Raw genomic sequence first — 12,677 nt, forward strand, 5'->3', positions numbered from 1 at the left:
GTGAGAATAAACCTGAACACTAGCGAATTTGAATTACAAGTTTTCCTTTTATTTAACACACATAACTAATATCTTACTGTGTTTTTTCAAACAATTATATTTAATCTACACATGCTGAATTCCCATACTTTTTCCAAAGGTAAGCAGAATGTTGCTCAGTTTTATTACAGTATAACGTGACATAAAGCAATCACTTCAAATCATTTATCTCTCTCCGATATTTACTAATCACAAGTACTTTTCTTTTGATTAGGTTGCTGGAGTGTTTTCATTAACAGTCAGACTCTTCCACATGACGAAAACCAAAAAATGTTACATTCAACAGAAATCCTGTAACAAAACACCTCGTAGGGTGATCATGACTATTTCCAGACACTTCCTCTGCCTCTGTAAGCCAGTGACAGATTGCAGTTATTAACAGGTCAGTGAATAAATTAATTCCAGGGCACTGGAAATTATGTTCATGAAATGAAAAGTGGCCTTGCTGACATTGCATCACTATTTCTAGACAGTGTGCCTGAACACCAAATAAATCTCACAACTTGGATGAGTGCCAAAAACTAGTGACCTAGTTTCATTAGGGTGGGAAAAGACTAGCAATTGGTCCTATGAGAGCAGATTACCAAAATAACTTCACACAAAGACATTCCATGGAGAATTTTCTTTAAATCAGACATTTTCCAATCTAACAGGTCACTGAAAATCTTCAGTCCCCCAAAAATGCCACAGTCTGAGATCCATTAAAGTTAAAATGCACTTACATAACTCATGCTGACTTTCCTATAGAACATTCCGATTAAACAGAATAAATATTATCTTCTTTCCATCTAATTATCTCTTTCCATCTCATTCATAATAATTTAATACTGTTTTAAATCAAAACAGTTTTTGCATTTTCAGTGAAAAATGTAACACTTCAGGCTTAAACAAAGAGTTTTTTCTAATAAAAGCAAGTCTATTTTTAAATATTCAGCACACAGTAATCTGCTCAGTAATCTTCCTTGATTAAAAATTCCTTGGCTTCTCTTCAAAAAACACACTGAGTATGGATGAGCTCAACAGCTGTCGACATAATTTTTAGGAACTTACCAAGCATTGTTGCGTCTATACTAGCCCCCATTTATACACTACAGCTGGTGCTCCAGAGCCCCACTCCCAATTCTTCGCCCCCAGTAACATCTATATTGAGACGGAGACATATTGCAGAGGGGAATCTTAATAATAATACACAGTAGAAGATATTTCATCTTCTTTTCATCTTTCCAAAGCCTGTTGCTTCCTATAAATTGCTTTTCATTCACTAACCAAGTGCAGAAGGTAAACTGAAATGCTACAGGAAAACTATTCTTGCACTGCTAAAAATCCCACAACATTCTTTCATAAGGCCAACGTGAACATTACATAACTAATGCAATGCATTAATTTCTCCCCAGCAATCCTTGCTTACACAAGTCCTTACTAACACATGCCGATGACTAATCTGCAACTTTTCCCTCTGTGCTATGTGCAGTAAGGGTCACTTGAGCAATGACTTACACAAAAGGTCTAGAATTTAGAAGACAGCAAGATACTGATCACTTAACCTCCTCAAAAGTTGGGGTTTTCTCTTTTCCTCCAGATTCCCTTTAGATTCATTACTACTGAAACAAATCCTAAATGATGATCACAGCTTTTGCAGTCTTTACTGTGGCAAACACTGATGTCAATGGAAATTGTGATTAAACAATGACATAAAGACTTACGACTAAGTTTTGGAAGGACATACCCTCATTCAAATTTCAAAAAATGTTGTGGGAGTATCTGGGGAAAAAAAAAAAAAAAAAGGAAAACAAAAAACCTCATCCATGGATATGTTTCTAAAACCCATACTGATTATTTCTTCTTGATAAACCATTTCTTTAAGAGAATCAACAAGGAAGTTTTAGCATCTGATTTCCTTCTCATTTATTAAAAACTTCAAGATTGTACATCAAATCTGTTTTGTTTCTCTGACAGTAACCTCCTGATGTCTCTTGCACCTTCTGTCTCTGCTTCTTCGCACAACCTCTTTGCACAGATCTAAGGTCTTCCACAGACTTCATCCCAAATATACATACAGACTGTGGCAGTACCATAGCTAGGTTCTGTGAAACTGTAGACTTGTGAAAAATAAAGGGCAGAGTTAGGGAGGGGGGACATACCACAAAAGTTGTGTCAATGAAAACCACTTAAAGAATGGCTTGTGAGCTGCTTGATTCCTGTGTATGAATGTTGCTTTTCTCACCTGTGAGAGTCATGCAGGTCTTCTGCACATACTTTTTATCTCAGCTTCTGCAACTGAAAAACACATTTGATCATCACTTCTAAAGAACTACTAAAAACTACCAAGTGATATGTAATGTGATCAGCTACATACGTTCACATCCAATGTCTCATCTTCACCATCTTGTATTAAATTGTGTCTATCACTATGCAGATTAACAAGCTTCTTAACACTACAAGGAAAATTTTCATCACCCTGTTTACACATCTCATTTAGGGACAAATCAAGAACTAAAATAAGGAGTCTGTGTTTCCTGTGCTGTCAATGGAGAGAGACAGGAATGATGCACAGCAATTAAGACTTCCAAAATCGCCTATACAGTATGAATAATCTTCTTCGCTCCTTTTATATTGCTGTCTTCCACTGCCCTGGTATGTTTTTCATATACACATACTGATAGTTTGTAATGACACATTTCTGCTCGATTCTGTCACTAAAAGACAAAATCTGATTTTTCCCTCAACCCCTAAAAAAATTAGAAAACAAATTTCCAGCCCAGATTGACTGGCTCACACATTTTCATCTCATTTATCACTGACTCTTTAAGGTTAATAATTTTCTGCACTAGACTCTTACTTTCACCTGTATATTTTCTCTGCCTTTCCTAACACTCCCTAAGGAGTTCTTTCTCCTTATCACTTGTGTTACCATAGAGATAAGAAGAGTAGAGAAAAACTTGTATTAGTTTGCCAAATAGAGAGCATAAGTGAAGCTACAAGAAGAAAGGACACTATTGAGACAATAATTAATCTCCAACAACGAGCTGAAGTAGCAATGAGTCTCCTTTACAGAGGAATGTGGAAAGGTAATCAGACAAGAAAGTGGAGAACCTTAAAATGCAGAGATGCTGACCACAGAAGATGCTGAGCCTAGAATTTTGAAGCACAGGATTTCTTCTTAGCTCCTAGTCCCCCAGAAGAGGTAAGACAAGTCAGCAGATACTGAGTTTCATTTGTCTAATACTTCCTTTCCAAACACATATTTTTTAATTTCCAAAAAAAAAGCTTCAGTAAGGCAATTTTTGAAAGATCATTTTATGCAACTCTATTTTCCATATCCAGCAAATTTTTCTTTTCTTCATGCCCCACCTTTCCCCAGAAATGTCAGTTATTATTACTTCGTCTTCCTTTTGTTTTTGCATAAGCTTGAAACTGAGAAATTGAAAGTATTATTTTATACAAAACTTTACACGTAATTATGCAATTGGAAGTTCTTATCATGATCTCAAGTGGACAAGAGAGCTTGAGATAGACACCAGGTCCTGGTTTCAGGACATGTTTAGGGACGAAAATGGCAGTCTTTTACAAAGTAAAAAAGGGTGGTCTTGTACAAAGTGCATTAGGCTTCCCACAACTTTTAAAATTAATTCCAAGCTTTGTGCAAAGTCGAAATAATTTCAAAGGCATAAATGAATTCTGATGGATCCTTATGAGGGAGCACAAAACTCATTTACCTGATTAGTTGCAAATGGGTATACAGATAATATTAAATTTTTACTGGCTTTGGAAAAATAAAGGGTTCTTTACCTAGCAGCATTTTACATCACTCTTTTCTCCATTTACAATATTTATTCTCTCCTTGTCCTTTTTACTTGAGTACCCCAGGTGAATATATCGTACTTCACAGGTATGCTACAAAACCTACTGTGAATTCTATTCATACTGTCACAGTCTGCCTAAACCGTAGTTTCTATTCAGTGTCACACTATTCTATATGTGGTGAGAAAATCAGATTGCAAAAGCAAAGTTCAGGTTTGCTTTATTTTCAAAGCTTCCCTCCTTAGTCACCAATGGCACAGAAATGGTCTGGAAAAGATACAAATGTGATAGTAAACCCACGCTTACTGAAACAGTAACTGAACAGGTCTTAAATCTACATGATTTAAGGAAGATGGAAGAAGTCAAACTGTTACTTTTTTTTTCATTTTTCTGGCTGTCATTCAAAAACGAGCAATCCATCAGTCTCACAAAAAAACTTCCAAACTGATGAAAGCAAATGTACTTATATAACTATGAGAATGAAGAAAACAATTGATAACATTGCTCAGGTTGTAAGAATGAATTTTAACAATTTTACTCCAAAATTCAATCTTCATAGAAAGAAGAATACAATACACGACAAAGGTCTCAAAACACTCAATCACTGTTTGTTGCTAAGGTTTGATTTCTCCGTAGTTATATTATACTAAACTCAGGCCTTCCATGCTTTGCCTTCCAAGACCAAGAATACTTTCTCTCCTCCTACACTTCTCTAACGTGCAGCTTGGCTTCTGCAGCTTTCTTTTGTCCTTGTTTTCTTTCCCCCTTCCTCTGCAGCATCAAAGCACTAACGCTAACTAGACACAGTATGCTGGGGGTGCAGTGCTGCTCCCTACAATACTGAAGTTTCTCAAATGTCTGACTGTTAATTCTGATTTGTAAACTAGCTATCTCCAAATATAGGTCAGAAAGAAAAGTTCTGCAATCTCTGCACACAGAAACAACTAGAATGTCAGAAGTTGTCAACTTCTTACATGGAACCTGACATTTCAAATAACATTCTATACAATTGCAGTTCCATGGGACAGCAAGGATATCCCTGGATACCTCCTTTTTCTGTATGAAGTACTAATTGTATTTTTAATATGGTTTTGGGGGAGGAGGTTCTATGAATAGCACACAAAGGGAAAAGCACAGATTGTTCTGTAGATCACTCTACAAAGGTAAGTACTGTATACTTTAGGTAGATACAGGGAATAGTTCTGATGACAGGGAGATCATCTTCTCTTCTGCTGTGTGTTGACACTACTTGCAAAGTATTCTGTTTATACAGAGAGACTGTAAATAAAATTCACAAAACATTAGTTTTATGTATGGAGCTTTTGCAGTGTTCGTATTGCATGACATTTTGCCTCAACATCATCACCATTACAACTGATTATAAAACCAGAGAAAAAATGAGTCATTTGATGGAAATCGGCTTTTTATTTAAGAAAGGGAAAACGTAAGAACCACAACTCTCTCTAACTTACAGAAGCAGAACCAATTTACCTCCCTCTAGTAACATCCTATATATTGTGTTTAATTACTTTGATAAAAGAGTGGATGTTCAAACATCTGTTTTCTACACTATTAGCAATTTTTTTACTTCAGGCCATTTATTTAACACAATGCATAAAATAAACATTACAAAATACTAAAATGCAAATAAAGCTATCTAGACTTCAGATGATTCAAGAAAAAGTAGAAAAATATTCTTAGAGTAACTAATTTAGGGTTTTTACTGTATCAAATCTTAAAACGACTGTAAATGCTCAGCAGTCACTGTCGGACCTCAGTTAAAAGATAGTTTTTCTTAATTGTAAGGGAAACAGAAGAAGTTACACAGCAAATAAATTTTTATGAACAATATTGATGAAATGCAGAGGATGATGATTCAGGACCTTACTCAAAACTGTCTCCTACCAGTATTTAAATTCTGAATTTTACAGTATTAAAAATCTGACACAAGAAAATAGAAGAAATGACAAGACAGTTTATGGACTAACTGAAAAAAAAAAAAAAAAAAAAGAAGAAAAAAAACTCAAAGCTAACTGTTTCACTTTGTTTTTTCTTCTCCCCAGTCAGTCAGTTGTCACAGGATTAAAAGCTGAGCTTTAAAAAGGTAAGAGGTCTCAACTGGTGTCCTTATGTAATGCGAAAAAATTGTACATGTAAGAACTAGGGAGAATTTATGGAAAAAGTAAAGGAGAAGATGAGAGTAGACTAGTGAGGGTAGGGACAAAGATGGGATGGAGAGGTATAGGACTAATCAGGTAAGATGTATAAGGTTATACAAAACAAGCTGATTTTTATTTCTAAGTACCTCTTTAAAGGTGTACTACCAAGTAGCACCTAAATGCAGAAAGATTACATTACATGTACAGAAGCTTTTAAGCCCTACCTCAGACACTGCCACAAATGGTGCCACTTTAATTTTTTCAGTATTTGTCAAACGCATTTATTCCTATTACTATTGATACTAAAGTATAGAAATCTAAAGAATATGCTGACAATACACTGTAAGGTGCATCAGATTTCAACTTAAAATGTCTGACATTTTACTTAACCTTTACACTTGGCTGAATTGTACAACTACTGCTGCTAGCAAGATCACATTCTGCATGAGTTTTTCACATTTGGAAATTCCCCTGACAAATCTCTCATCCAAAATAGAGCTTTTATTCAGCTGTAAGAGAGACCTTCATGTTGTTTTTGAGAGCGAACAATGAATACTTTAAGAGTTCAGGAAAATATACAACGATTATCTAAACCCAGTTTTCATTCTTATGCTCATTTTCTGTCTATGCATAGAAAAAGAATTTTTCAGTGTGTTCCTGCCATGTTTCATAACGTTATAATCTACAAGTACCATAACTTCCTCAAACACATTTTAAAGTTTAGAAGAACAGTCAAAACAATACCGTTACCAAAGTAGAAAGAGAAGAACATAGAAATGCTGCCGTTAAATCTCACCCTTGCTATATATTTTAAAGATAAAAAACAGTCCAGCCTACTGTGTAACAAAGCTTCAGTTTCATCTGTGGAAAAAAGGTTTCGAAGTAACTTCAAGATGCACATCAAGAACACACAGCTTATTTACAAAGACTCTTTTAAAGACTTAATAGAGGGTGGTTTTTTTTAAAACTTTCTTGGTAAAATATGCTATTAAACTAAATGCTGTCAAGGAAAGCATGATCACAGGGATTACGTACTGGGTGTTTATTTCACCTTTAAACAGTGGAAGAGAGCTCTGTAACGAAGTAATGGGGGCTTGGGGAGAAACAGGGAGGAACAATGGCTAAACTCATCTTGATGAGCTGAACAAAGAACTGCTAATAAAAATGTCTTCATAAACAAAAACACACACATGACACTTCCATGCACAAAAATTGCAGAAAGAAAACTCGAATGTTTTATATATACACCTGTTTCTCCTACTTCTTATTATCACAGAATGCTTTCCTGGTCCAACCAATCATATTCTACTACCAGAGTAAGAAAATTTATGTATGCTGTTTACAAGCATTTTTCTCTTCTCTATTACTGAGTGGTATACAAACAAGATACTAACACATAAAAACAGATCTGCCAGCAAGGCATCATCTATCAATTGCAGGCCCAGTATGACATAGTGAAAGTCTAGAGATATACAACAGATATAAACCATAGATAGACACAGCTTTAAAAAGTTACAAAGCAGTAAAACAAAGGATTTTAGATTAAAATTGAGGAAGAAAGGGGATGAAGAGAGAAACAGACAGTCTGACATACATGCCTGTTGTGGTGGCATAAGTTCACTTGTGCAATGAATAGTGATTGGCAGACCTTCTTTAGAAAACAAAAATCTTCAATATTCATTCTCAGGTAACTTCCCCAGCACCAAGTTACCACTTCCCCTAGTTGTCTGAAGCCTGACTTCCTTAACAGACAGTGGGATGTACTGAAGAGGAAAAATGAAACAATTTTCTACTTTCTCCAGCTCACAGTCTGGCAGTTAAGGCCTTTTTTCATAGCAGGGAGAACTTTATTTAAACTTCCAAAGGCAGAAGAAACAATCCATCTTCCTCACAGGCTGAGCTGCTGGTCTGTACACAAAGCTATTGAATTAGAGGAGGCACCAATGTCACCCCACTTGGTCTTGCTCTGCTGTCTGCCATGATGAACCTTCTGAGGAGTCTCAACCTGACACCACAGATAATATACGCTCTACAAATGCCTACTTAGTAGAGACTCTAACCAGACTTAGAAGGAACAATTCATTTTGGTGTATTAGCCAGGATTCAGCTAGCTACTGCTCAACCTCAGCCTTTAGAAGAGTGCAGTACTTCTGTGTGTACTCAAAATTTCTCACACCTGAGAAATTTATGTTGAAACTCGTTTGTCACTAGACAGCTGCTGACTCGGTCTTTTGATAACTACACTTTAAAATAGGATGGAATAAAATATAGCAAAGTCTAAAACATCACAGATGATCTGCTCTGAATCTATATTTTAATACTATTAAATTCTAGTAACATTCTTCTAACACAGCATTTTGAGTGTAACTTCTTGAGGTTTTACATACAGCCTCAAATGTTCACATTAATTATCACCCAAGTTAAAATCTTCACAACTATCACATCCTCATGGCAGCTGACAGAACAGAATAAAAACTGCAGTAGCTTGCCATGTTGTAGGGACTTTCTTCAAAGAAGCAACACATGAGTGTGCTTCAGATGTATTAGACAGCAGAAACTATTGAGGCCTCTTAATGGCTCCAGCTCCCTTTCAGCTCCACTGCCCAGTCCTGCTTTGGCTCAAAGCAGATTGAAGTAAGCACTGTAAGAAAATATTCCATTAATCCATGAAGTCTATCGTTCAAATGGGCACATGTGGCTTCTCTACCTAAATATGCAAAAATTACATGCAAAATTCCTTCACTCATCCTTCACTTGCTGATGAGAAAGAGCGTGATCAGTTACTATTTGGAAAACAGGAGCCAAAAAGGGCTGAAACGTTGTCACTGCTCATCAGAACTGGTGCAAGTACAGGCTGATCCATCAGAAGTCGTGATAAATTCAAACACACTCTGCAAAAATAGTTCTCAGAAAGGTTCATAGGAATAGGGAAAAAATTCATCACTGAAGATACTCCAAAATGTTTTCAGTTTAAAATGCATTGTAACAGTGTGAAATCTGTTTTATTTTCAAGGAGCTGAAGACGTATGTCCAAACCATCATTTTAGAATAGAAAACAAAAAAACAAACAAAACAAAACAAAACAAAAAAAAAAAAAAAAAAAAAAAAGATTTTTCAAACCTCAGTATTTGAACAGCAATAAAACAGTCTGAATGAAACTCATAGTAAGTCAGTTACTTAGCATGTTAAGGTGAAAGTGTTTTAAGTCTGAAGCATCTATAATTCACTGAAGGCAAAAAAACATGAGACAACCTAAGTTGAATACTGAGAATATATGGAAAACTTGACCTGAATTTCTCAAACTGTAGAAAAACAGATGGAGGGAATGTATTGATGTACATCACAACTCAACAATAACCATAACAGAGAATTTGAAATTGTCTAGATTAGTGATAGGATGGGATAGTTTCTTACACAAAGTTCACACCAGTGATCCCACTATGGTAGTTTCTACTACCCTCTCTGCATGAGCTGCAATGGTATCCATTAAAACTGGATGAAGTGCTTTCAAAATAGGTTCCACCCATTAGAAAGAAAATTCGGGCAAAGAAAGGATATAAAGTTCCCCAGAACTTCCAGAAATCAAGGCCAAAGCTAGGTGGGCATCACAGAGATGCACCTGTTTTCACATTTTGCCCTTTCCCCAGAAAACAAGATATCTTAATTCAAGTGATAATGATTTATCCATTAAAAAAAAAACAAAACAAAACAAAACAAAACAAAACAAACAAACAAAAGAGTTCATAACACTAAGAACACCTCAAACGTTATTCATTAGACAACTTCCATTCCCCTTGAATCCAGGAAAAGCCAGTCAACCGGCCTTCCAAATAGAAAAAAATAAGTTGGTAAGACAAAAGATGTACTCACAGCTATACTTTCGGTTTTTAAACTCTTTACAGTCAATTTACAAACAGAATGGAAACACCATCTGAATACTAATGTACCAGACGTTATTTAAAAGTGGAGCATTACTTAAATTACCATTTTTGTACAGTGATAGTTAACTCTTTTTCCCTAGTCTGACCCTTAGCAAAATAATTCAGCCTTCAGATCAAGACATCAAAAGTCATTTACAGATTCACTCAATACTGACTTAGATAACAAAGACTTTGATTAAGAACATAATATAAAAGTGCCATTCCCTAAAAATGAGAAATACACTTTTTTATTAATTTTTGCTAAGCAATATGAGCAATAAGCTTTGAAACATAACATGATGCTTATTAGAAATACAAGAGCAGAAATTCATATGCAGCAATCCAAAATCAAATATCAAGAGCATGCATTATTTAGTTATCCATGGTTACAGAAGCAAAACATTCATACCTGCACCTGGAATGATGGCCAACTTTGTTTCAACTAGGCCCATTTTAGCAGTAGAGGCTAAAAAGTAGAATGTAAATCAGTTCTTACTGTAATCTAGGAGAAAAAAACTTCGCAAAATATGTAACAACGACCTACAAGATCCTTAATTTATTATATTTCCTTCATAAAGAAGATTAAATCACTTAAAAAAATATTTCTTTATAAAAAACTTTAAAGCGATTCAACAATGCCTTTAGTAAAAGATCCATTGAGTCCCAGCAAGAGAACTCCTGTACCTTGTTAACATAGCAAGTAAGCAATTACAGTGAGTAACAGAGACCTTCTTGCAAAATGTAAAATACTAAAAGACTTATTATTTAAGATCTTAAAACTGGGTAGAACTCTATATCTGATTACTATGAATTCTCTAAGGGTCAAACAGCTTTATATATACTAAATTACTGGTAACTGTTCAGGACCAAGTTTCCATTTACTTTCCGATAAATGGCTTTAAAGTTCTGACAGCTGTATAGGTCAAGGTTCCTATTTTCAAGTGTTGTTGTCACTTTTCTTTTATAACAGCTTAATTCCTTCTATAATAATGCTCTCACTAACAACTTTTGCTTTTTCCCTGCAATCTTTTTAGAGAAAATCAAATTTCCATCTAGAATACTTCAAATACAGAAGAGGATAATAATTTAATTACTAAATAAAATATCAAAACAACTATATAACCCTTCTGGCAATACTGATAAAATGGAGGCCACAACAATAAAACAAAACATGCAACAACAATCCAGCTATCAGCGGTAAGTTGTTTGAAATTAAAAATTAGCAAGTACTTAGACAGGTTTCTGCTAAATCCCTTTAAAATAATTGGTTATTAATGACATCAAATACGTTTTATAAGACTGTTGCCAAAACAAGGATTAGTCAATCCATCTGCAACACTAATAATCCTATGTTCTATAAACAGGCCTGACTTACCTGCCACTCTTATATCACAGGCTAACGCAAGTTCTAGGCCACCACCTAATGCAGCTCCATCTATTGCAGCAATAGTAGGTACCGGCAGATTAGCTGAAAAATAAAGTATCAATTAACACCAGCCTCATAAAGAACATCTCCAAAACACCCTTTCATTACATGTTATTCAAAGTACAGTCACACTATGGGAAAAAAGTTTCATAAAACGAAATGGGTCTAAAAATTGCCCGTTCAGCATCACTTTGGCAGAAAAAAAACCAAAAAAACACTCTTCCTTTCATCACTCTGTGGCTGAATAGGTTTGCAAGCCTTTTTCTCTACCTTTTGCTCACTTTTGACAAAAATCTGAATAGTGAACTCCAAAAACATACATAGCAGAGCTAGGCAAACAGTAACACAGGAATACACATACAAAAAACATCTCAGTTGAAATACAGATGTCTTATCACAATCATTTGTGATGCCAGCGCAGTTGAAGCTCTCTGTGCCTTAACATTCCCAGGCATGGTGTGGCCACCACTACACCCCCTTTTCTCCTGTGAAGGAGCAGCTAACAGCTTAATGGAATGTGGGAGAGTTTTCAGTCTGACAAACAGATGCCAGTACACATGACAGTCACAGGGATCCAGAGGCCTGTGTGACCATGGCATCGTTTGCATTTAATTTATCAGTGTTCTGACACTGGGAAGTAATTTAAACATTCAGTTTAAAGTAGTGCTCTTAAACGCCAACAAGTTTATCTTCTTCCTTCTTCATGAACTCAAATAAGTTTGATGAAAAATGTCTTTTTTACTTGAGAAATAGACTTGTATATTACAGCTTTAACTAAATGTAACATTACATTTACTACAAGCTACCAATAATTTTAAACTATATTCAAACAATACTTGAGTAGTAGATTTTTGCTATTAAAGTTTCAAAAATAGTCAAAAGCAATTCATTAGCTGAACACTTGGGTGTACAGCTTGTTGAAAGTTTTAAACCAGCTCTTGACAGCAATAGTTTTTTCTGTAGACGTTAAAAAAAGTTTTCTTTGTTTTAATGTTTCAGTTACTTGAATTCAATGACCAGTTCATTCAGTCATAAATGGAAATTGAAAAAGAAAAAAAACTGCTTCCAAAATACAAATGAAAATGAGGTGAGAGAGAGAATATTCTCTCCTTTTAAAATCTAGAAGGGTAATATGCCCAAAAATACTAATGTATTAATTACGGATAATATTTCCTTTATTTAGTGAACCTGTTAGTTCTAAATTTAAAAGTTGTGCTACCTAGTTTACCTTTTTCCTTTCTGACATATAGACTTCAGATAACATTTAATTGATTTTTTTACAAAAATGAAGTTAATCTGTATCAGCAGGAGTAAATCTGTATACGAACGGGT

The 12,677-nt window shown here is 35.1% G+C and overlaps 1 protein-coding gene across 5 annotated transcripts in view; it reads right to left on the reverse strand.

Annotated features, from left to right (window-relative positions):
- Positions 1–12,677, reverse strand: part of AUH (AU RNA binding methylglutaconyl-CoA hydratase) — a 118,756-nt gene that overhangs the window by 61,894 nt on the left and 44,185 nt on the right. For 2 of the 5 annotated variants that reach the window (XM_065861644.2, XM_065861642.2), the window contains 2 exons: positions 11,295–11,387; positions 10,329–10,385 (listed from right to left, as the gene is read on the reverse strand). The exons of 1 other annotated variant lie outside the window; for it this stretch is intronic. In XM_065861644.2, coding sequence (XP_065717716.1) covers positions 10,329–10,385; positions 11,295–11,387 — 150 coding nt within the window. Of the gene's footprint in view, positions 1–61; positions 2,139–2,263; positions 2,317–10,328; positions 10,386–11,294; positions 11,388–12,677 lie in introns of those variants that run through there. 2 more of the 5 variants (XM_071801772.1, XM_071801773.1) reach the window with 2 other exon arrangements.

The sequence above is a fragment of the Patagioenas fasciata genome, chromosome Z, assembly GCF_037038585.1.
Source record: "Patagioenas fasciata isolate bPatFas1 chromosome Z, bPatFas1.hap1, whole genome shotgun sequence".
NCBI classification, from domain to species: Eukaryota; Metazoa; Chordata; class Aves; order Columbiformes; family Columbidae; genus Patagioenas; species Patagioenas fasciata.